This window comes from Pyrus communis, chromosome 15, assembly GCF_041283825.1.
Source record: "Pyrus communis isolate YQ-2024b chromosome 15, ASM4128382v1, whole genome shotgun sequence".
Classification (NCBI taxonomy): domain Eukaryota; kingdom Viridiplantae; phylum Streptophyta; class Magnoliopsida; order Rosales; family Rosaceae; genus Pyrus; species Pyrus communis.
Window position 1 is genome coordinate 2,024,596 of NC_142579.1, and position 26,467 is coordinate 2,051,062.

A 26,467-nucleotide genomic window follows, 5' to 3' on the forward strand; every position below is an offset into this window, starting at 1 on the left:
GCACAATTGCAATCTAGTCATACATCCTTTTCTAATTCTCATTGGGTATTCAAATTTTCGCTTTTGAAAATGATGGAGAAGATCTGCGGGACATCTGAAGACCAAGATGACAAGGCGGATGATATTTTCGTAAAGCTAAACATGTTACAAAATATCGAATCGATGATTTACCAGAGGAATATATTCACAACATTCCGTATATCCAACTTTTCATATTGATAACTAACATTCGCGATCACTATTCCTTAGTTTCATTTCTTGTCCAATTTTGCAGGTTATCTGTTAGGGCTTGACTGTAACAACCAGCCAATCTCAGAGCATTTGCGATGAGTTGTATCCTGTAAGACCGGCTCTCGCATTGCTCTTGGACCTCAATGAGGCTAAGGGAGCTCCACCTCAATCCAAATCTGGCTAGACGATCAAATATGAGAACCAGGCTATGGGCTATGGGGTTATGTTCTTATTTGTATGGTAGCAATGTGGTGAACTTTATCCTATATGATAAAGAGTAAGTAGTTTGTAGCTCAATCAGTTAAATCTAAATCTGGCTAGACGGTCAAATACGAGGAACAGGCTATGGGGTTATGTTCTTAGTTGTATGGTAGCCATGTAGTGAACTTTATCCTATATGATAAAGAGTAAGTAGTTTGTAGCTCAGTCGGTTAAAACCAAATCTGGATAAACGGTCAAATATGAGGACCAGGCTATGGGGTTATGCTCTTATTTGTATGGTAGCAATGTAGTGAACTTTATCCTATATGATAAAGAGTTTATTTGTATGGTAGCAATGTAGTGAACTTTATCCTATATGATAAAGAGTAAGTAGTTTGTAACTCAATCGGTTAAATCCAAATCTGGCTAGATGGTCAAATACGAGGACCATGCTATGGGGTTATGTTCTTATTTGTATGGTAGCAATGTAGTGAACTTTAGCCTATATGATAAAGAATAAGTAGTTTGTAGCTCAATCGGTTGAATTCAAATCTGGCTAGACGGTCAAATACGAGGACTAGGCTATGGGCTATGGGTTTATGTTCTTATTTGTATGGTAGCATTGTAGTGAATTTTATCCTATACGATAAAGAGTAAGTAGTTTGTAGCTCAATCGATTAAATCCAAATCTGGCTAGATGGTCAAATACGAGGACCAGGCTATGGGTTTATGTTCTTATTTGTATGGTAGCAATGTAGTGAACTTTAACCTATATGATAAAGAGTAAGTAGTTTGTAGCTCAGTCAGTTAAATCCAAATCTGGCTAGACGGTCAAATACGAGGACCAAGCTATGGGCTATGGGGTTATGTTCTTATTTGTATGGTAGCATTGTAGTGAATTTTATCCTATATGATAAAGAGTAAGTAGTTTGTAGCTCAATCAGTTAAATCCAAATCGGGCTAGACGGTCAAGTATGAGGACCTGGCTATGGGCTATGGGGTTATGTTATTACTTGTCTGGTAGCAATGTAGTGAACTTTATCCTATATGAGAAAGAGTAAGTAGTTTGTAGCTCAGTTGGATAAGAGCATTCGCTCATGCATCCAAGATCTCGTGTTTAATTGCATTTCTCTAATTTAGATAAATTTAGAATAGATTACAACAACGACAACAATAACCAAGTCTTATCCCACTAAGTAAGGTCGTTTGTATGAATCCTAAAACGTCACTGTATTCGGTTTTGTGCCTGTGTCTTCCATTAACATCATTACACATTAGTGTAGATTATCTTATGAGTTGTAAAAATATCTTACACGTGAAGAATTAATTGAGCTTTGGTTTTAGTTTTAGTCTCTACTGTTTTTTAATCGATAATTGTTTTCATGTTATAAAAAGAGGTGAAAGACAGAAAATGCAAGAAAAAAATGTTGCAATATTAAACACCCAAATCCAATAGTCTATATGAGCCGAATTTTAACAAAGTTATCGCCTACAAAAGCTAGCAACAACAGCTGTTACCAGTTTACGGTCTAGCAATAAACCTCTTGGCTTGTAAGTACTTCTCAAGTTTGACTACAGTATGCGATGGAATTGATACCGCATTATTGTAACAAGACCATTTGCGTAAATTACACAAATCAGTTACCTCGTATTGTAAATGTCATTGTAGCAAAAACAGCAATATATAAACTACAGATACGAAGCGAAAAGGATGAAAAATAAGTTCACTCGAAAAACACAAAACATAAATAGACACCTAGAAAACTGTCCGACCGAAGGCCAAGTAAATCAACTGTAGAAACAAAGTATTCCTAGGAGACTCGGGTTAAAGAACAGGTGTGACGGGTGGCTTTAATCTCACCACTACTCAACTGTATCTGCGTTTGGAGTAGTATTACCTGCGTCCGGTTTAGCTATTTCATCACCCCTTCGACTGTTATCATCAACGTCGAGCACATCATCAATCATGTAGTCCTCTGCTACATTAATATCTTCCACATCATCCTCATCTTCATTGTTGCTTCCATCAGCGATCTTTCTTTTCTTGGGACCATGCTCAAGCCTGTGCGTGTCTAATTCTTTGTCCATTGTTTCCTGTAAGTTCATCACATCATTGTTCGCTTTCCTTGGTGTCCTTGCATTTTGCCACCTCTCTAACTCCTTTTCAACATTGGCAATATACTGCTCCCCAATTTGCTTCTGATATTCGGTCAGTTCTTCCCTTCGTGCAGCTTTCCACGCTAGAAACTCCTGATACAGTTTTGTACGGGAAGAATCAAACAAATTATATATATAAATATACGAAGTAATGTTCTCAGGACAAATATTTGTAATGTTATATCATTGGACCTTCAGGCAAATATGAATGATCCTAACTCATAAACCGGCAAAATAGCTACACAAATTCCATGGCACTAGAAAATTACTCTTCCATTAAAGGTAATCATATTCTGAATACATGATGGCCGACCCTGAAATGTGGTCTGATGATCTGAATAGTTCATTTTTCATATCCACGTTCAAAAAATTTCATACAGAGAATGAGCAAAATCAGAATTCATTGAATTCCTCGACTGGTTCAAACAGATAGACCAACACAAATTTCCCAATAAATAATGACACAATTACGATGATAATCAAATGGCCGATACTTGCTTAGCACTGATGATTCTAAAGTGTAAACGTAATATATAACTGGTCCTGATGTATCGCAAGAGGGCCACCCCCAAAACTGTAATCTCGTTATCCTTGCTGCTGAATTCTTACACTTAAATGCGGATATTTAAATTTAGTGCCTAATCAAATTTCTGGTTTACTTAATTAGCAGCTTCACAAAGCTTCATTTTTTGTGAGAAGTTAAAAAAAATTGTCTTCGATTGAAACCATAAACCAGTTTCTCCAAATATTCAGAAAGAACCTGACAAGTCACAAGGAACTCACCTTTTCTTTTTGCTGCTCAGCTAGCACAGCATCCTCTTCTAATGGTTTCTTGGGCAGATAATATATTGGAGGCTCTGTTTTAGTCCTGAAATAGAACAAATTCCCAACCAATCAAACATGGGTGAGAAATTAATATAGAAGAAAACACTAATTAATTCTACCTAAAACCCCACAATAATGCAGGAAACATCCAGTCATCAGGTTGCTTCAACACTACTATTCGCATGAATAGAAACTTATCTTTGCCCCATTAAAAGGTGAATATGGACACTTTTTTTGGACCAAAATTAAAAATAACCTGCAAAAGAAAAAGCACCAGAGAATCACTTCTTAGAACCATTTTCATTTTTTTTTTTTTTTTTTTTTTTTTTTTTTTTGTGTGTGACAAGAACATGAGAGCTCTCAAGTATAGAAGATGGTAAGCAAAATAATTTGAAAATCAGGGATAACACCGTTTAAGTAAATTGACAGTTCGAAACCTTATACCTTATAAAATTCCCAAGTCTTTTATTATGCTCACTCCACTGAAGAAAAAGAAGTTCCAATTTCTTTTCTTCCGTCTTGGCATTAACACGTGCCCGAAGAGTCTACAAAAAATAAGTGCAGGGATTAGCCAATAAGGATCACTGTGTTCCTCAAACAAAAGTTATTTCCAGGCTACACTAATAGAGGTCAAAGTATTCTTATCAGGAACTTAACAACGAACCAGATCTCTCCTCCGCTTTTCCGCAATTTGTTCACGCTCTTGTTGCCTAAGTCTTTCACTTTCTTCTCGTGCTCTTTGCTCAGCCTATATATAATACGACAAGTGTTACAAGTTTCATCATTAAACTCAAAATTCGTTATAAATGAAAGAGAAGAACAAAAAGTCATGCAAAAAATGCTTGAAATGAGCATTAACGAGCATCTAGGTATGCAAGCACATATGCAAATGGACAACATCTATCCTAAACAGCTAAACTCCATACAAACAATAGAAAGTACAAACATTCCTTTAAATTCACCTGTATTTACAACAGATTGAGATAAAAAAAAAAGACATACAGAAACTTTTTTGTTAAGTTCCAAAGATATCAGAACATCATTGTGCCCTGTACAATTTAATAACAGTCCCGAAACTCCAATAACGAAAAAAAGAAATTACCCTGTGAGATCCAAAAGAACAAGGTAAAAAATGCCTAAGTACCACAATGGTGACCATTGATTTTATTTGTATTCATTATACATCATAGAAACAAAGTAGTACTAAGAAAAAGTACAAAACAAAAGAAAATATGGTAACTCTACAAGACTACAACCATTCCATGGACACAAGAGTACAAACAATTTCAGTATTTCGCAATATCAGTTTCATATAGAATTTCCCAAATTTACTAGTACCTTTCATTAACTATATGCATGCAATTTTATCTATTTGGTAACTACCCAAAAATCCAGGAGACAAGAATCAAGCTACATATGGTCTTCATAAATTGATGCTCCAACTGTACACATTTAAACTTTCATAGAGCACAATATTTTTCAAAACAAGAGCAACCCAGAGCAGAAGAACAAAAATGCACATCTTTAGTTCTTTTTCATATTTCCTGCCTAGCTCCTATTGCCGTAGTTAAGTACCTTCCTCTCCAGTAGGAGGAAGGCCTTGTGTAAAGGGAGGATGATTAGCTTGTTAGTGTTTAAGTGAGTGCCAGGTACTGGTGGATGAATAGATCGTCATCCTAAAATTTCCAGCATGCCAACATTCATCTAGAATATTATTTTGCATCATGGATATATACTCAATTTGAAGCATATAAAATCATGGTATACACTCAAATAGATTAATTACCATAGAAATCATTCATATACTCACTCTCTGTAAAGAATTTGATCTCCGCATGAATCCCTCTGTCGCTGAAAGTTGCATGTCTTCTTTCCTGAATTTCTGCAACAGTTTGACAACCAGGGAGAATTAATAAGCATTTTTTTTTTTTTTTGACAAGAAACCATAGAGCTTTTATTAAAACAGCAAAAAGATTTAGAAACAAGTGGATAAGAAGTCCACCATCTAAAAAAACCTAGCTAAAACCTCTCAAGTAGGGCTACTTTATCCCTGAACTCATTCGAAACTCATGCCCATGGTTCATCTACTCCCACTCCCTTCTAATCCTAAAAAAAAAATTCTATAATGCTCCAACCAAATGTTCCAAAAAACTGCCAACTGCCCCACAAAGCTTTAGCTTTCATATGGAATTACAATACACACACACGCATGCACATATATATATATATATATATATATTATATAATTGTCATTTGAAAACAGGTTACAGGAAAAAAAAAATTAGTCTATGAAAAATGATAGTTTTACACCTCAAGCAGACCACACGGTGGCTCCCTCTGTTCACTATATGGTGCTTAATTCATATTGTAAGTGTAAAGTAATGTCTAAAATGCAAAATTGATGTCCATTATTCCATTGGATGTCCATATGATTCCAATGGATGCCTAAGAAGATCAAGCTGTGGCTTCCCCTGTAGTACTAATAATATATAGGCAGGTCATGGAAAGATGGAAACTTAAGGGCCCTTTTGATACCCATTTCGTTTCTCGTATTTTGTTTTCCCTTTTTGTGTTAGTGATACATGGGGCACACAAAATGAAAACTAAAAACCAAACACTTTTTAAAGTTGTTTTCACTTTTAAGATTTTGTTTTCATTCATTCTTCTTCATTTCTTCGCTACTCTCCCATCACCCTTCGTCATCCCTCCTTTCCACCATATGCTTTCCTCATATCGCAAGCAGGCCCTAACAAGGCCAACTAGAGACTTCATCTTCAATATTTGGTACATGTGAAGTGTTAAGAAACATCCCTATGCATATTGTGAAGCCTTATAACCCTTCAGCGCTTAAAATAATATTCTCTAGACTACAGAGACATGGAAAAGTCTACACTCCTAAAAATTTGTTCACAAGTTATGTATTCCTATATCAGAGTATGGGTTGAATAAATACTAACAAGTACTGCTGCTAGTAGCTTAACCTGAAATTGGAAACAAACATAAAAATGGTGGCCACTCAAAAGATGAGATTTGGCAAGGTTATCTGTTACTGTAACCTAATTTCAGAAGTGAATAAGTTAAAATAAAATTTTTCTGATAATCTTGATGTTTACAAGCATATTTTTTTTTTACAATGATAAAATGGAAGCCATGTTATAAGCTTGGCACATCAAGGGTATTTCTACAAGGTTATCCGCTTGCACTTTTCTTATTCACATTGGTAGTTGAATCATAAAGCCATTAAGTGGATTGAGAAAAGGATGCATAGCCACGTAGGGCAGGAATCAACTCACTAGAAAGCAAACTCGAGGAGCTTGTGTCCAGTTTGGGTAGCTAGCCTATGCATTATTTTGGTATCTATGGGGTACTCCCATGTGTGGTTGATTGTAAGGACCTGTTAGTGAAGAAAGTGGAGAAGAGAGGAAAGTTGGAAAAACATTCTTACCTACGAGGGGCATCAATTTGACTCAATCAGTATTAGGCATTGTTACAGCCTACTATTTTCACTTTTTGGAATCCCAAGCAAATAGACTGGAGAATATAGTGTGGGATTATTCGTGGGAATGTGAGACAGGATAAAGGAGCATTTGATTAGATGGGGAGTCACTCTTAGAAGCAAGGTAGATTTTGGAAGGGTGGAGCAGTGGACACAGTTAAAAGAAGTGTAAAACTTTTGGTATCCAAGTCTTATAGCTGACAAATCCACGAGGGCAGTTGTACCCTCCAATTCTAACAGTCGGGAAAAAAATGGGAGACATCCCCACATACACATCATTGCATCCATGGGGAATTGAACATGAGACCTACACTTCTTGAGGTGCTAATATCGGCTCATCCTATCACTGGACAAATCACTAACCCTTGGGGTTCCCCTCTATTTGTCATTATGCAATGGGTGCTAGGAATTTTGGAAAGGGGTGGAGTCTCCTCCGCACATTTCTGTTTCCCCCATCTTTACTTGAACCATCATATTGACTCCATTTCCAATGTTCTATGGAGTTAGAATGATGATCATCATAGACACGAAAATAACTAAATGAAAATGTTCTGATCATTAATCGATATTAAATATTTGTGTTGTAGTTGTAAGTAAATAAATCAGTTCAACTACTGGTTGCTGATGACAACCAATAAACTAATCTGCACATACCTCTAGAGTCCCCAAAAGTTGCCCTAGCATTCTTTTGTTCCTATTAACCAATCTGGGGTCTTGTTCTTTTGGCAATACTCTTGGAACATGATCCGCTGTTGGAATTTCAAAATCCTAACCACAAAACACCAATCACAGTCAATAAAGATTTATGGTTTCAGAGCAACACTCCTCGGAAAGACAAGAAAGACTTAAAGTTACCTTCTTTGCTGCTCCATGATTTCCTTCCCTCCTTGACCAGCCACTTTGTTGGGAATTCGCCAACTTCCTATCACTCTGATCATCCGTACCTTCCACAGCTGAATCATTCGTCTTCACATCCTTGGCCTCTTCAGCAGTTTCAGTGATTTCTCCATCCTCCACCTTTTTCCAAAATCAAGAAATACGATTTTTGAATTATGTTAAGAAGACAAGGGAAACAAGGCCGTCTTCAATATTACCAAAACGTAAGCCCCCCCTACTTATCTGAGGTGAAATTCTATCTGCTTTTACACAATCATTACTTTCTCTTCCTCTCTAATTTCTCAGACTTCAAACAGAGGTTAAGATTAAGACCCATTACAATTAGCGCAAGTTAATATAAATCACAACAGCCAGTAGACAAGATTAAAAAAGAATAGTGTTAGTTTATGCGAAACGCAAGGGCACTTACCTTGACAACCGCTGACGAAAGCCGGCGTTTTGCTGGACGTTGATCCTCTGCATCAGCTCTATCTGCCTGAAAATTACAATGCCCAATTAGAACTCTAAATTAAAATTGAAATAATGATTGTAACCTTTAAAGAGACCTAATTTTATTAGCACAGACGCAAAAATACCCAAAATTGCAATTAGTTTATTGGAAACAAAAGATGAAACTGAAACAAGCAAGTGCGTAAATTACCGGCCGTGTAAATCCCCGCGGACGAGCACCATTGCCGGCAAAATTGCGAGGACCAGCGACCAAGCCTCCCTTCCGGAGTCCCCTAGGGTCTCGAAGCCGTTCTGTAATCTGAAGATTAAGAAACAAGCACACGGTAATTATATATTTATATATATATATATATATAGAGAGAGAGAGAGAGAGAGAGAAGCAGACCTCGCGCTGTTGGCGTTGGAGTTCATCGATCTCCTTACGGAGCTCCTCCTGAGTTTTCTCAACTGTGGCGGTTCCCATGAGTCGAAGAAGAAGAAGAATTCACCAAAGCCCTCGACACGAGTCTTGTTTTGCTTTCCCCAAATTCTTTCTCATTCTACTGAGAACATGTCCTGAGAAATTTGTTTCAACCCATATAACATCTCTTTACATCCAACTTAACCGTAAATAGTCACTTTTACCGTATTGCATAATTATCATCGATTACAAAATGAAATTAACAATGAAAAATTTATTAATAAACCCACATCTAATAATCAAATCCTATCACCATGCAATGTTTATCTTATGTTTATTCTAGCTAAAATAAAGAGTTATAAGAGAAAAGAAAAAAATAAGACAGAAAAGTTTTAACCGAGTTATTAAAAAAGATCATTGATCTACATTGTAACAAGTTCGGAACTATGACTCACCAATTTTTAAATTAAAAACCAAAACTCCAATTAAATTAGGAGTGTGATATCCACACACCCTATTTTATTTCTCACACACATTTTTAATTTTCGACGTCCGGATCGAATGAATTAAAGAAGATCAACGGACAGAAATTATTAAAAGGTGTGTGAGAAGTAAAATAGAATGTGTGGATAGCACACCCCTTAAATTAAATTCTTAAGTCAATACTCCATTTTTCTCTTCATAATATGATCATGACAACCAACACTTACAATAGTTTTTTTTTTTTGTATTTTAAAACATAAGAAGAAATAAAGAACATGGAGATGGAGACTACAACAACAACAATAAAGTTTTTTCCCATTAAGTGAGATCGGCTATATGAATCATAGAACGACATTACACTTGTTTCTGTATCATGTCTTCCTTCGAGATGGAGACTATACTATGAAATTTTAATTTCCTTGGCATCAGTCCATGATTTAACAATCAAGGCCTGCAATTGTTCACCTCTTTGTTGTACCTTGATGTTGTGGTATCGACCTTCTTTGCAACATGCTTTGGTACAGTTCTACATGCTTCATTTCAAGTATTATACAGTTCTTGACTTTGGATTTGTATTTTTTAAATGGGCGTAAAGATAAATTTACATATGGAATTAAGTTTATGAGGGTCGTTTAGGTCGTAAATTTAGGTTTAAAGAGATATTGATATATTAGTTAAAAGTAATATGGGTGTAGAAAGTAAGTTGAGTGTAAAAAGAGGCTATATGGGTCCAAATAAAATTTCTCGTCTTGCACCTACCCACTATAAATTTGTGGGTTAATTACAATTTGTACCCTCTAAATTTTATATTTGTATTTTTTTGCCCCTATCTTTTGGTAATTAGCATTTGGCAAGTTATTACTCTTTTCGTTTTAATTTTATTTTTGGGTAAATCTCAATTTACTACCCTCAAGTTTCGTGGTTTTCAACATTTAGTACATAAAGTTTTTTTTGTCCCAGAGTCATACCTAAAATGTTAATTTTGGGACAATCTCATACATTTGTTAGTCTAGCTGTTAAGACTCTCCTTAACTGATGACGTAGCGCACATGTGGACTATGATTGGGCGTCATGTGTCATTAAGGGGTTCACGTGAAAATTAAAAATTCAAAAAAAATATTTCTCGTCCAAACTTAAAATATTAAAATAATTAATTAAATAAATGGAAAACTAACGAAAAACCCCAAAAAACTTTCTTTTTAATCATCAGGACAAAAATTTCCAAAAATGCCAATCCTACCCTTCACACATGTGCACAAAATTGCTCAATATTCAGTAATGTTCACAACAAAGTTCACATGAATACATCCAAAAGAAGAGAAAAGAAGACTAACACTTTCAGATTACATTGGAATGCTAAAATCAAGGTGGAAAACATTGCAGTAGCCAAGACAATATGGATTCACGTGACCTTCATCAAAACAAAGACAAGTCAGTCAGCATTCAGAAACAGTGTGTTGTCCAAAAAGTTGTAAATATTGAAAAATTATTTTGTTGTTTAGGAACTAGCTTTTATATATAAGGGAGTTTTTCCTCCCATGTAGAACACACGAAACAACACAGCAGAGACACACCATACTCACAACATCCTTCAATCCTCATACACTCAAGCATCCAAAAACCTTCCTAGCATCCCTTGTAAACATTTCTTTGTAAACATTTCTCTTTGTAAACATTCTATATATCAATAAAAGTTCAAGTGTACATATTCAAGCAATCTCCAAGCCTTAAATAAGTTTTTTTTTCTTTAATGTGTTTGTTTAATTAGACTTCTAGTCAAAAACAGGGAAACACTATTGTAGTTATATTATTAACCTGCTAAACCGACGATCATACTTTGTTCGAGCACTCTGTTATAGTTGAATGCTTGTCATACAAATAACTGAACATTAACCAGGGTACCTCTGAGTTCAGCCGTTAAGGCCTTATACTTGTACTGTGAGTGGCCGTCATGCTGAAACATGTCGAGTTCCATGTGCAAGGTTTTATGTTTAGTTGTTATAATGGTCATCCGACTATTTAACCGGGCATATTGTCGAAATCTGGGATAAGAGCCAAGTTTAGCATTTTAATAGTATAATAATAATAGTAAAGTACCTTGAGGACGAAAGTCATTGATACAATTGATATCACACTTGTTTATTTTGTATGAACAAAAGATATTATTGTCCTTGTAGACCTTGTCAACCACAACTACCAGGTATTTATTGTCCCAGACATCCAACTATAACTAACATAAAGAGAAGATTAGCATCCATATCCAAAAGAATTAGCCGAACTTCGAAGAAGCAAAAGTTTTATCTTGGTTATGTTGAACATCCTTCATTTATTCATAAATATAATAACACAGAAGTGCAACATAAAGTTTTAGAAGCAAAAATAGCAACAAATTAAGTTTTAGAGACCTTGAGAGAAGAAAGAAAGTTTCTAAGAAACCAGTTAGCCGTAACCTTAGAGAAAGGTAGACTGTAGTTTATGATAGATTACCTTAATTTAGAAATTAATGAATCTCAAAACAGAAAAATAACCTTAGACCAAAATAGTTTAGTTTGTTATTTTCCATCGAAAATAATCATATTTTGCATAGTGAAGAAAATCCACTAGCCAATAGTATAGTAGATCTTATTATTAGTCAAGAAGAAAGTATAAAATTAGAAAATCATAATCATAATCATTTATTAAATCAGTTGTTAGAGTATTTTCAGAAAAATTCCATAAAAACAATTAAACAAAATTTAGACTATATTACATCTCAGTTAGAAGATAATATTCAAAAGTTTCCTAGCAAAAGAAAGATAAAAGAGCTTGTTGGCCTCATAGATAGTAAGCCTAAACAAGTAAATCTTAGATCACTAGAAATAGTTGAGCAGTTGAAATTAGAAGTTTAAAAAATTCAATTAGTGCAAAAAGAGTTGAGTGAACAAGTAGATAAATTGCATAATAAAATAGATAGATTATTAGTTTAATGACTGATTCTAGAACTAACAGAAAATATATCCAAGCTTTGAAAGAAATTAGCAAGCTAGATAAAGAATCAGTAGGTTTAACAGATTTTTCAACACAAGTAGCCAGTAGTAATATTCTCATTAGGCAAAATAATTTAATTATTCAATTAGTTTTAAGTTTGGCTAAAAAATTAGATCAAGTTGAAGAACAAATAGCAGAAATAAACCAATTGTAAGTAACATCAGTCAACATGAAGTTAGCTGTATTGATAAAGAAGTTACACTTAATTTAATTAGTAAGGAAGCAGTTACTCATTTGAGAAAATCACAATTTAGTCAAATTCATATAGGAACAATATTAATTGGAATATCAGGATTAACTAGAGCACAAGTAGGTACAAAACTTTAGTATACATAGATGATGATAGATGGGATAATCACCAACAAGCATCAATAGTAACAGTTGAAGTAGACTTAAGTTCAAAGTTAGCAGTCATAAGTTGTATTCCAAATTATGGTATGACAATTAATGAATTTAGTAAATATGTTAAAGTAAGCATAAGAACAAAAAATTATAATATGAAAGGAGACTAAAAATTTGTGTATTATCTTAATGTATATTGGTAAAGTGTATGATAGATATAATCATAAGTTTAATTTAGAATTTCAAAATTTAGTTCAAACATTTGGTAGTAAACATGTAAATATGATAGAAGCAAAACTCATAGATAATAACTTTTTAGAAGGAACTCAGTGAGCATTACCTAATTTACAAGTAGCAAAAAATAGACAACCAGATAAAGTACAAATATATGAAACTAGTACAGATCAAGCAACAATTAGGTTTAGTAATTACAAGCAACTAGAAAAAATAGAAGATGATGAAAGTAAGATCGAAAATGAGAGTATTTATATGGCTTTTGATAATTTAAATATTAATTTAGTTGAAATTTTTTTTGATCATATTGTAGATAAGCTCATAGAAGATATTGATCATTTAGATGAAGAACAATACTTAGAAAAATATAATACATATGATTTAGGACTACATAGAATTTCATATGAAGAGATGAAAATTTTAATTTTAGAAATAGGAATAGAACATATTTTAGGATCAAAAGAATATAATAATTTATTAGAATTGAGAGCATAATGCAAAGTAGAATGTAATTCAGTAGAAGAAAGTAGTACATCAGGAGTAGAAAATCCAAATCTAGGACACGCAAGTAGAACTGATCAACAATTTTTGAGACCAACAAATGAATACTATAATGAAGGAGCACGAGTAGACCGCATAGAAGAAAGCATGATAAAACCTAAAAAAAATAGGATTCCATATTTGAGAGGTTCAGAACAAATTAATATAGCAGGTAATATATTAAACTTAGATAGTGTAGATCCACAAGATTGGGAAAGAACGATTGAGAGATGAGGAAAAGGTTGCGTACATGCAACATTAATGTTAGATTTTGGTAATTCACAAAATATGTTAGATTATTTTGAGCATACTTTAGATGGTTTAGTTTTTTACTATTTCCAGTCATGGAAAGTCCAAAATCCAGAACAGCATTAGGCAGCTAAAACACATTTTAATATTGATGGCTTTTTTACTTTGATTAAACAATAATTTTTAGATCATAATAAGTTAGATGGCAGAAGTAAACAAGAACAAAAAAGAGCAATTAGAAATTTAGAACAATTACAAATTTGTGATTTACAGTATATAGCTGAATATACCACATATTTCTTTAAATATTTAGGAAGAACAGATAGAATTAGCGATATTAATTTATTAGATACTTATATGACAAAAATAAAAGGACTAATAGGTGAAAAGATTTGGAATGAATGACAAAAGCATCCAAAGAAAGATAATATTGCAATAGGACCTAGAATTCAACATGTATATGATATACTTAGACAAGAGTGTAGTCAAATAAAAGCTAAGAGACAAATTAGGAAAAAAATTTACATGAGTTGTAAAAATATAGATGTATCACAATAGTATGGTTGTCATAAGAAGAATAAGCATAAGAAAACATACAAAAAGAAATATAAATCATACAAATCATACAAATAGCATAAGACCTTCAAGAACATATAGGAAGAGAAAATATATTCCAAAACAATTTAGGAAAATAAGTAGTAGACCTTGGATTAGAAAATATAAAACACCAAAGGATAAGAGTAGCTGTAAATGTTATTCATGTGGAGAAGCTGGACACATTAGACCTAAATGTTCAAAATTTGGTAAACAGTCGAGAGAAAAAGTATATTTAATGGAGTTGTTTAAGTTAGAAGAAGATGAAGACGTACAGTCAATATATAATTTAGATGATTTGAGTGATAATGAGAGTATTTATAATATAAAAAGTATAAATATGATAGATTCAGACTCGGAAGATTCAAGTAGCACAAATAGCGATTTAGAAGAGTATATGTGTGCATTCATAGAAGAACAACATGAAGAAGAATATAAATACATTAATTTAGGTTGACCAGAAAAATGTCATAAGCGTAGTAAATTTGTTGCAAAGAAATATTATAATACATATTCAATATTATGTGAAAAGTGTTATAGTAATAGATTATTAGAAGTTAATTCAGCAGAATCACAAGAAAATACTGAAATATTAGGTAATATTGTTTATAGTATAGAAAAGCCAAAAAATAGTTCATTAACTACCATAAATTGTGAAATAGAATTAGTAAAAGAACATAAAATACAAACAACAACTACGATAGATACAGGTAGTACAAATAGTGTTATAAGAGAAGAATTAGTACCAGAAAAATAAAGACAAAAATTAGCAAAACCAGTGAGAATAACACAATTTGATGAGAGACCAGTTTACTTAACACATTGCATTAATAATGAGTCTATTAAAGTAGAAATACAACAATTTAATTTAACATTAACATTTGTTTCACCATTAAGATCATACCCATTCATTTTAGGTTTAAATTTTTTGAAAAGTTTACAAGATTTTTTATTTATGAATCCTAGCATAACATTTTTCAAAAGAGGTATTACAATAACTGACCAAAGTAATATTGTAGAAGCATATAAAAGCATAAGTATAGAAAAATCTAGTAATCGAGATGGTTATTATTTAGAAAACTCAAAAGAAGATGATGAGCATAATAATATAGAAGAGTTTGATGAAGAAATATATGAACAAGAATATCCGATTTTAGAAGAAAAAAAAAACCCGTATAGAAATATTACAGTTAGATAAATTAAAGAGTTTAGAAGAATTATTACAATTAGCAGAATAAACTAGAATCATAGGAGAAGACCCTCAGTTGCATTGGAATAAAAATAAAATATTAGTAAAATTAGGTATAATTAATCCAGATTTAACCATTAAGACAGCCGATATGCTTTGTAGTTTATTAGATAAACAAGAGTTTGAGCAGCAAATAAAAGAGTTGTTAAATTTAAAAGTACTTAGACCTTCCATGTCTAGACATAGATCAACAACATTTATTGTGAGAAAACATTCAGAATTAAAGAGAGGTAAGACTAGAATAGTTTATAATTATAAGAGATTAAATGATAATACATATGAAGATAGTTATAAGTTACCAAATAATGATGAGCTTATAAATAAAATTCAAGAGAGTAAATATTTTAGCAAATTTGATTGTAAATCAGGATTTTGGCAAATAAGATTAGCAAAAAAATCAATTGAGAATCAATTGAGAAGACAACTTTTACTTGTCCAGAAGGACATTTTGAATGGCTTGTTATGACCATTTGGATTTAAAAATGCATCATCAATCTTTCAAAGAAAGAAGCACCAAATTTTCAAGAAATATGATAAATTTTGTAGTGTTTATGTAGATGATATTTTAGTACATAGTAAAAATAGAAATGAACATAGGAAACACTTAGAGATAGTTTTACAAGAATTTATCGAAAATGGAATTTTAATTAGCAAAAATAAAATACCATTAGAAAAGTAAGATATATAATTTTTAGGAATGTATATCAAGTCAGGTACAATACAATTACAAGATCATATAGCCAAAAAGGTCTTAGAATTTCTAAATAAGTTAAAAGACAAAAAACAATTACAATCATTTTTAGTAGGGCTGGGTTCGGTTTTTTTCGGTTCGGTTTTTTCTCAAAACCGAAACCGAACCGAAATTTCGGTTCGGTTCGGTTCGGTTCAAATTTTTTTCGGTTTTTTTCGGTTCGGTTTTTTTTCGGTTCGGTTTCGGTTTTTTTCGGTTTTTTTTTTTTTTTTTTTTTTTTTTTTTTTTTTCTTTCTCCCTCCAAAATTATTAAAAAAAAAAAAGGAAATATAAAAGTTCACATTCATATTAATAGGCTAGGCGGAATGAAAAATAAGGAGGAGGAGGGTTAGGGTTGTTTTGTTAAAAAGATTAAAAAATTAAAAAAAATCTCACAAATCCTGGAGGCATGAGGGTTCGAACCCATGCCTCCATGCTTGTAAAGTTTCACTGAAACCAACTTGGCAACAGGTTCTGTTTTGTTATGATTGTATGACTAAACTATTTATAAATATTCAAAAAAATTATATATATATATATATATATCGGTTCGGTTCGGTTCGGTTCGGTTTCCGAGCCTCAAAAACCGAAACCGAACCGGTCAGATTCGGTTCGGTTCGGTTTGACAATTTCGGTTCGGTTTTTTTTCGGTTCGGTTTTTTTCGGTCCGGTTCGGTTTTCGGTTTTTTTCGGTTTTCGGTTTTTTGAACCCACCCCTAATTTTTAGGATTGTTAAATTATACAAGAAATTTTATCTCTGATTTAGGAAGAAAAATAGCAGTATTACACAGTAAATGACACACCCCATCCCGAAGGAGGGTATGCTGGCCGTCACGTGAGAGTGACGTAACCATTTGCACAATTCGGAAGCTTTAAAATATACAACTTCTAAAATGAAACACCCGAAGGTGAGTCCTTATTTGGTCTATTCTGTCAGAACACCGTTGAATTTCCTCGTAGTCACCACACCTTTGCAATTCTTGAACCTGGAGGGGCGTAAAACCAAAATTGAGTGGGTCAGTAAAACAATTCTTTTCCAATTCCAAACACTTCTCAAAACTTTGTAACCCCTCTCCGTAAAACTTGTATACTTTCTCAGAAAATAAACATATATACGTATGTATAGATATGCCAGTCATGCTCAAGGGTATATCATTCATGCTCAAGAATATGCCATGTCGGAAACTCATAATGGAATGTAAGTGCTCAAGCATAATTCACATCAATAACATATAATCTGGCAGCCGGGAGTCACCTAACGTGACCTGTACGGCTGCATATAGAGCTCAAATCTCAAACTCAATAACTGAATCTGCACACGAGTCGGAACCACCTAACATGGTCTGTACGACAGGCTGGGTGTAATATATATATGTATGCTCTAGTGCTACGATCACGTGAAGCTGTGCGATAAATCGCGGGTCACCTACAAGTCGGAACCACCTAATGTGGTCTGTACGACAGGCTTGCACCTAACTTGGATCCAAGGCGAGCATACGGTGCTGGTGAACATACACGTGAAGGCTGTGCCCTGGCCTCGGGCGGGAGCACTAACACCGGGGGTGCAGATTATGAGCTCTCTAAACATCTCAAACTACTACTGCATAACAACATGAATACCACTTACTTGGCACTTACCTGTGCGTCCACAGCACCAAATACACATATATAAATGTATGCCGCTACTAATGCATGTGATGATAGTATTTCAATCGTATTCCAAACGTATTTCATACGTATATCAAATGTATTTCAAATGTAGCTTACCTGGGCCTCCTCAGCACCATGCAACAGTATGCATAATTATGGTAATGCACATATTAAAATATGATGCATATATGACAGGATATTTAATTCGTATTTCTTTTAAAATACGTTTTCTGGGAAATACGTTAAACATACGTATATATATATATATATACTGAAAAATAACTGCCCACTCACTGATAAGTAGCCGGCTCGTAACCCTCATGCCTAGTTTGGTTACATTCGTCGTCCGTACAAGTTTCACCTATAAAAGAATAATTATAAAAATCATCAATTAAACGCACACACAAACATTCGTCCATAACTTTTTCATACATTACTCAAATTGGGTGTGTGAATATACCACGGTGATCTACACGACGTCACGAACGCGTGACAATTTTCAGAACTCAATTTGGAGCTCTCACGCGCCCCCACGCGCCCTGTTCACGCGCTGCCCACGCGCGCGTCTTCTTCCTCGCGTCGCCGGACTGGTTTCGCCGGCGGTGGGTGTTTTGCCGGAATTTCTGGGTAAACTTCAAAGTGTCATAACTTCTTCATTTCTTAACCATTTTCGACGTACTATATATCAAAATGAAGGTATTGACGAGACGAACACATCCATACCTGCCTTGACCCCTAACTCGCCGTGGATTCGCCGGAAAACCCCTCGAAAGTTCCGGCCAACTTTGAACCAAGCTTTGCCGACGTCCAAACTTCTCCAACGAAGTACTCCGAAGCTCCTTGGGACCTCACTAAGACATCTACAAGCTTCAAAAGTCTAAAAACACGCTAGTTTAAATTTGCATGAACAGTACCTAAATCGGATTACCTCGAATCGACATGAAAACGAATGATTTCTCACCTGAAAATGGTATGGTTGCACTCGTACGAGCTTCACGAGTCCAAAAATGCCCTTGGTTCCTTCGATCCATCAAGGTTTGGGTGATTTGTGTGTTGTCCGTACGTTTTTGAAGAAAGAAGAAGGAAAAACGGAGCTTGGGAGAGAGAGAGAGAAGAGACAGAAAAGAGACAGAGGGAGAGGGAATCACGGGAGAGAAAGAGAGTGTGTGAGTGTGTGTGTGGTCCTACAACACCACACAACACAACACTACACGTAAATGTAACGAACTAGGGGTAAAAAGGTAAATTCACACATACGTTTTTATAATCTCGGGACGAGATGTCACAACCTACCCACCTTAATAGAATTTCGTCCCGAAATTCAAAATAACCAATCAACGACCCCTAGTGGTCAAAGAACAATCTAGGATACAAATTCCTCATCTGATCTTCTGTCTCCCATGTAACTTCCTCGACTGAATGATTCCTCCACAAAACTTTCACTAAGTTCACCATCTTGTTCCTCAGAACCTTCTCTTTCCAATCTAAGATCGTTAACGGTTCCTCAACCAGTCTAATCCGGATTAATTCTCAATAGTTGCACCGGAACTCCATGTGATGAATCTGCCACCTAGTGACAACGCATTGAAATATAATACATTATGCACCTTAGCCAATTCTGAAGACATCACTACTTGTATGCAACTTCATCGATTCCTTCAGTGGTTAAAAACGGTCTGATGTGTTTAAGACTTATTTTGTCTCCTTTCCAAATCTCACTATTTCTTTTCGTGATGAAATTTCTAAAAATGTTGAATCATGAAACACATCATGCTCTTACAATAACTCTGGAAGTAATTCAAGCAACTTCACTTACTCTTCGATGATCACATAAAGTCCGATGTACTTAGGACTTAATTTGCTTTCCTTTCCCCAGCCGAATCATACTTTTCTAAAGTAAAAACTTCAAAATTATAAGATCATCTACGTTAAACACTCGATTAGTGACATGTTCAACTATTAATCTCATTTGCCATTCCTGGCTACTTTCAGGTTAAACTTAATCACCTGAATACTTTGAGAAGACTTATCCATAGTTTCAGGGCCTACCAAAACTCTTTTCGTGATCGAATATTCTCTATCCAGAAGCATTTCTTCCACAAATCAACCAAAAATCGACACATTTCATGGTCCTTATGGCGTTACATCGGAAACTGCGCAACTAACATACTTAAGAAACTCAGCAGTTCCGTAACCCAAATCTCTTCTCCATAAAACATATAAGTACTGTTGCACTGTGGTTGTTACTCAACACTGGAGTAAATGTACTAACTTAGTACATTGATCAACTATCACTTCAAGTTCAATCATAACCATTCTATTCTCGAACTCAGCAATCTTTCTTTTTCCCTTCTTTCTTTGCCTTGGTTAATTCTTAATTTTCTTCGTTAACCATTTGAGTCTTGAGTACGACCTTACTAAAAAGACTTAACTTGAAAATTAGCAATTACAACTTCTTCTCAATCTTCCATTCTCAACTTTACTTCAGTTGATTTCCAATCCACAAGAAGACAATCTTGGCAAGCGTGCCAGACATTAATTCTTACCGCAGTCTTCTCACCAAGTGCATCAGCTAGAACAATTTTACGATCACCCTGGTCGTACAATCATGTTCATTAAACAATTCAATCCACCTTCGCTGCCTCATATCAAAATCCTTCCAAGTAATGGATATTGGAGACTTTTTGGATTCGTAAAAATCTTGCATTCTTACCAAATATAATGTCTTCATAACTTCACAGCAAGAATGGTAATCATGACTTCCAAATCACCAGTAGGGTAATTCATTTCATGAGGTTCCTTTTGTCGCGAAACGTATGTAATCACCCTAACATTTGCATCAACATGCATCCAATACCATTCAAGAAACATCACTAAAAATTTATGATTACCACTATTCTCTGGGAATACTAAATTACGTGCATGAGTGAGGAAATGCTTCATTGTTGAATCCTTTGCTCACAATTTCCTTTCCACTCATACGTAACCTCTTTTCTCAACAATCTCGTCAATGACAAAGCAATGACTAAAAAATCTTTCACAACCATCCGAGATAGTCTGGTAAGCTAAGAAATTCCGAATCTCAATTACGGCTCGTGGTTATTCCAATTTCTCAATTCCTGCTGCCTTTTAAGGATTCACTTGAATACCTTCAGCAGATATAGCGAATCTTAGAATGCCACTTGATTCATTTAACTTTAGCATTTGCTAAACTTAGCATACAACCAACGTTCTAACAATCTTTACTTCACCGACTTAATATGTTTACATGCTCTGCTCTGGCTCAGAATGTACCAGAATATCGTCCATGAAAATGATAACAATTTATCAAGGCATTCCTGGAATACTTCATCCATCAACTTATGAAACAACATGAGTATCCGCATAGCATCACCAAAATTTATAAAGACTATAACAAGTCCAGAAAACAATCTTAGGATCAACGTCGCTCAAAATCTTCAATTGGTAATGGACAGACCTCAAGTCGATCTTTGAAATTACACAAATACCTCTGAGCTGATTCATTAAACATCAGTACACCATCATGGATAACGGTTCTCAATCGTTACCCGATTCCATGGTCTATAATCAATGGATAGTCTTTAAAGTCCATTTTCTTTTTCACCAACGAATTGGGCTCCTCAAAAGTGTTGTATTAGGTTGAATGAAAACCTTTATCAACCAATTTCCAATTCTCTTAGTTCAAAAGGCAACATTCTATAATATATGGTTTGTACCTGGAGACAAATCCATAGTGAACTCTACATCTTTAACTGGCGGCAATCCAGGTAAATTTTCAGGGAAAACATTGAAAAAGTGTCCAATCCCTTTTACATTTTTCATATTAGTAGGAGCAACATTATGTAGTACCGCATAAGATGAGTACCCTTGTAACCTTCTGATAACAATCTCTTTGCTCTCACAGCAATGTTAACGGCCTAACTCAATCCACTTTGCCTGCCCACCAAAGTAATCTCTGATCAATCAAATCGATGGAAAGTAACTAAGTTCCCGTAGTAATCCATCTTGTCATGATTTAACGCCATTAAACTGTGCCTAAAATCACTTTCAGTTCCTCGATATCCCACAAAATAAAATTCACTGGTATAACTTTAACTTTCACCTTTATTGAACACCTTGGATAACACCAACTCATGTAGGTAACCTACTTGTTTACTTGCTTAACAGATCCAACAAATAAATTATAAATATTACGGTCTGCAGCCCGCAATACAGATAAATCACTGTTGTCTCGATAAGTAAGCAACAATTCCTGAAGGTGTTACATTTCCATCTTACTCCACACAGGGATAATTACATATAAACACCTCAATCATGCTCCATCATCACTTTCTTTGGCAACATCATTCATAATACGAAATACATCAGCCAGAGTCAACTAGAATGACTTGTACGGCTGATTCTCTAGCTCAACTAGTTATGCTAGCATATTAGCCGGAGTTACCTATAGTAACCTGTACGACTTACTCATCAATTCCTCATGTGTCAGCCGGATCCACCTTTCGTGGTCTGTTCGGCTGAACATTCAACTTATCAAACATCTTGGCACCCACAGTTCATATAACCCAAACTAATGATCCAAACACCTGCTGAACTGATATTGGTGGTATCAAGGAAACTGTCGGGTAATAACTAATTCTAGGACAATTCATAACTCTATATCCCTTCTGTCTATACAAACACATTCACTGATTCCACACTTTCCAAAGTGTTTAGTCTTGTACCTGCTGCACAAGGTACATTTCCCTTACTCGAGTCACCTTGACTCTGAATCTGGAATTTCCAGTAAATCTATCACTTTGACTTTGACCAATGGCATTAAAACCTCAGTTGGAAGAATTAGCTCTAGCTTCACTTCTCTTGAAGCTCTGAATCTTTCTATATTCTTGATATGACGAATCATTAACTTTATCGTCCTCTTTTGATTCCCATTCTTTTATCATTCTTCTTTACTCTCGCTGAACATGTTCTCAGAGTCCTCAAGGCTCAACAACATCTTGTATACTCCTGGTAAGAATTACAATGGATAGTGGTCACCCAAAATACCACTGCCTTATGCCACCCAGCCTAAAACAATATAACACTTCAATCAAAATAGCAGCAATATTCGAATGGGACGAGGCAAGTCTGAGAACTTTCTATAATACTCATTGATCGTCAGCTTTCCTTGTCTCACATTTGCAAACTCTTGCTTTCTACCATCATAAGATGCCAAAGGAAATAATTCTTTTCTTTAAACAAGTCCTTAAACAATTCTCAACCGGCTGTTTCCTCCGGTGACAACGAATTATACTCCTATTTCCACCAGGATACAAGTTCATAACTCAAACCAGGTAGTCGTCTCAACCCTTCTGTCAAAAGGAAGATTCCTTTGACTTGCATAATCTAAAACATCTTTTCCAATTTGGTTAATCCATCACCTTGCTCCCTCAGGTTCATCATTTCATAAGGTGATTCAAATTCAACTCATAACCCATCTTAAAATGTCTCTTTTTGATAATATACTGAATCACCAAAATAATAGTTTCCCCTAACAGCTAAATCAGGGAGACTAAGTTCCTCTAACTACGTGGTTTGCTACGAGGCGGTGTAGTTCTGACAGAATTCACTAGAACTTCTCAAGATGTCCAAGATTGAAACTAAGCTCTGATACCAACTGACACACCCCGTCCCGAAGGAGGGTATGCTGGCCGTCACGTGAGAGTGACGTAACCATTTGCACAGTTCGGAAGCTTTAAAATATACAACTTGTAAAATGAAACACCCGAAGGTGAGTCCTTATTTGGTCCATTCTGTCAGAACACCGTTGAATTTCCTCGTAGTCACCACACCTTTGCAATTCTTGAACCTGGAGGGGCGCAAAACCAAAATTGAGTGGGTCAGTAAAACAATTCTTTTCCAATTCCAAACACTTCTCAAAACTTTGTAACCCCTATCCGTAAAACCTGTATACTTTCTCAGAAAATAAACATATATACGTATGTATAGATATGCCAGTCATGCTCAAGGGTATATCATTCATGCTCAAGAATATGCCATGTCGGAAACTCATAATGGAATGTAAGTGCTCAAGCATAATTCACATCAATAACATATAATCTGGCAGCCGGGAGTCACCTAACGTGACCTGTACGGCTGTATATAGAGCTCAAATCTCAAACTCAATAACTGAATCTGCACACGAGTCAGAACCACCTAACGTGGTCTGTACGACAGGCTGGGTGTAATATATATATGTATGCTCTAGTGCTACGATCACGTGAAGCTGTGCGATAAATCGCGGGTCACCTACAAGTCGGAACCACCTAATGTGGTCTGTACGACAGGCTTGCACCTAACTTGGATCCAAGGCGAGCATACGGTGCCGGTGAACATACACGTGAAGGCTGTGCCCTGGCCTCGGGCGGGAGCACTAACACCGGGGGTGCAGATTATGAGCTCTCTAAACATCTCAAACTACTACTGCATAACAACATGAATACCACTTACTTGGCACTTACCTGTGCGTCCACAGCACCAAATACACATATATAAATGTATGCCGCTACTAATGCATGTGATGATAGTATTTCAATCGTATTCCAAACGTATTTCATACGTATATCAAATGTATTTCAAATGTAGCTTACCTGGGCCTCCTCAGCACCATGCAACAGTATGCATAATTATGGTAATGCACATATTAAAATATGATGCATATATGACAGGATATTTAATTCGTATTTCTTTTAAAATACGTTTTCTGGGAAATACGTCAAACATACGTATATATATATATACTGAAAAATAACTGCCCACTCACTGATAAGTAGCCGGCTCGTAACCCTCATGCCTAGTTTGGTTACATTCGTCGTCCGTACAAGTTTCACCTATAAAAGAATGATTATAAAAATCATCAATTAAACGCACACACAAACATTCGTCCATAACTTTTTCATACGTTACTCAAATTGGGTGTGTGAATATACCACGGTGATCTACACGACGTCACGAACGCGTGACAATTTTCAGAACTCAATTTGGAGCTCTCACGCGCCCCCACGCGCCCTGTTCACGCGCTGCCCACGCGCGCGTCTTCTTCCTCGCGTCGCCGGACTGGTTTCGCCGGCGGTGGGTGTTTTGCCGGAATTTCTGGGTAAACTTCAAAGTGTCATAACTTCTTCATTTCTTAACCATTTTCGACGTACTATATATCAAAATGAAGGTATTGACGAGACGAACACATCCATACCTGCCTTGACCCCTAACTCGCCGTGGATTCGCCGGAAAATCCCTCGAAAGTTCCGGCCAACTTTGAACCAAGCTTTCCCGACGTCCAAACTTCTCCAACGAAGTACTCCGAAGCTCCTTGGGACCTCACTAAGACATCTACAAGCTTCAAAAGTCCAAAAACACGCTAGTTTAAGTTTGCATGAACAGTACCTAAATCGGATTACCTCGAATCGACATGAAAACGAAGGATTTCTCACCTGAAAATGGTATGGTTGCACTCGTACGAGCTTCACGAGTCCAAAAATGCCCTTGGTTCCTTCGATCCATCAAGGTTTGGGTGATTTGTGTGTTGTCCGTACGTTTTTGAAGAAAGAAGAAGGAAAAACGGAGCTTGGGAGAGAGAGAGAGAGAAGAGACAGAAAAGAGACAGAGGGAGAGGGAATCACGGGAGAGAAAGAGAGTGTGTGAGTGTGTGTGTGGTCCTACAACACCACACAACACAACACTACACGTAAATGTAACGAACTAGGGGTAAAAAGGTAAATTCACACATACGTTTTTATAATCTTGGGACGGGATGTCACAGTAAAACTAGCAAAACTGGACAAAAGTATTTTAATAATGAAGATGTTAAATTAGTTCAAAATATAAAGGAAGAAAATACTAAACTTAAGCCATTAACATTACCATTAGATAATAGTTATAAAATAGTTCAAACAGATGTTTAATCATGAGGATGAACTTGTATACTTTACCAAAAAAAGCATAAGGATTCACCAAAGTCTGACAAACAAGTTTGTAGATATTCATCAGGAAAACTTAGTGATGTACAGTCAAGATTACCATCAACAGACTTAGAAATTTTAGAAATAATTAACTCACTTGAAGCATTCTCTTTATTTTTACATAATAAAGTATTTACGATTACAACAGATTGTCAAAATATAATTTCTCATTATAACAAAATACATGCTAATAAGCAGGCATCACAAAGATGGGTTAATTTTGTTGATTCAATTACAGGAAATGGTTTTAAACCAATTTTTGAACATATAAAAGGTAATAACAATACATTACCTGATATCTTATCAAGATTAATTATTTGAACAAAAATGGAATATCGTGGACCATCATCCTCAAATAGCACAAGATCACAAGGCAGAAGAGCACATTTCAATAGCATAATGATGCACCATGGACCTCCACCATTCAATGGATTCCAAAATAGCATAAGTAGACAAACATTAATACCAGTACCCACTTTTAATTTTAATGGCAATATTGTTAAAGGAATTAGAAATCCAACTCTGAGATATAGGACAAGGGTACCAAAATTCTCTGATAAGCAACAGGTTCTCTTAGATAATTATTTAAACATCCAAATCAAACAGCCAAACATGAGGTTAAGTCATGAAAAACTAATTAGAGCCTTAGAACAGGAGTTTAATAGTTTTAATTTCAATTTCCATCAAAGCCAGC

The 26,467-nt window shown here is 35.2% G+C and overlaps 1 protein-coding gene and 2 long non-coding RNA genes across 3 annotated transcripts; all 3 read right to left on the bottom strand.

Annotated features, from left to right (window-relative positions):
• Positions 1 to 2,060: 2,060 nt before the first annotated feature.
• LOC137739336 (uncharacterized) lies at positions 2,061 to 8,857 on the bottom strand. The gene is made up of 10 exons (XM_068478896.2): positions 8,643 to 8,857; positions 8,448 to 8,555; positions 8,217 to 8,282; positions 7,766 to 7,927; positions 7,565 to 7,678; positions 5,225 to 5,296; positions 4,079 to 4,162; positions 3,859 to 3,959; positions 3,373 to 3,457; positions 2,061 to 2,682 (listed from the first exon to the last, which is right to left on the bottom strand). The coding sequence occupies exons 1-10, from the start codon at positions 8,718 to 8,720 to the stop codon at positions 2,296 to 2,298; spliced, it is 1,257 nt and encodes a 418-aa protein (XP_068334997.2). The 5' UTR covers positions 8,721 to 8,857; the 3' UTR covers positions 2,061 to 2,295.
• A 9,361-nt stretch (positions 8,858 to 18,218) lies between these two features.
• Positions 18,219 to 19,094, bottom strand: LOC148690351 (uncharacterized). Its single transcript, XR_015956379.1, has 3 exons — positions 18,717 to 19,094; positions 18,479 to 18,622; positions 18,219 to 18,378 (listed from the first exon to the last, which is right to left on the bottom strand). It is a non-coding gene; the product is annotated as an uncharacterized LOC148690351 (long non-coding RNA).
• Positions 19,095 to 24,747: 5,653 nt separating this feature from the next.
• On the bottom strand, positions 24,748 to 25,481 carry LOC148690352 (uncharacterized). The gene is made up of 3 exons (XR_015956365.1): positions 25,246 to 25,481; positions 25,008 to 25,151; positions 24,748 to 24,907 (listed from the first exon to the last, which is right to left on the bottom strand). It is a non-coding gene; the product is annotated as an uncharacterized LOC148690352 (long non-coding RNA).
• Positions 25,482 to 26,467: the final 986 nt, after the last annotated feature.

Bases quoted from the DNA above. Each gene is read 5' to 3' on its own strand.
- LOC137739336 (XM_068478896.2), bottom strand. From the start codon at position 8,720: ATGGGAACCGCCACAGTTGAGAAAACTCAGGAGGAGCTCCGTAAGGAG. The intron at 7,928-8,216 runs GTAAGTGCCCTT...TTTTGGAAAAAG, and splicing joins TTTCGTCAGCGGTTGTCAAG to GTGGAGGATGGAGAAATCAC. The intron at 3,458-3,858 runs GTATAAGGTTTC...GTTCTATTTCAG, and splicing joins AGACTTGGGAATTTTATAAG to GACTAAAACAGAGCCTCCAA.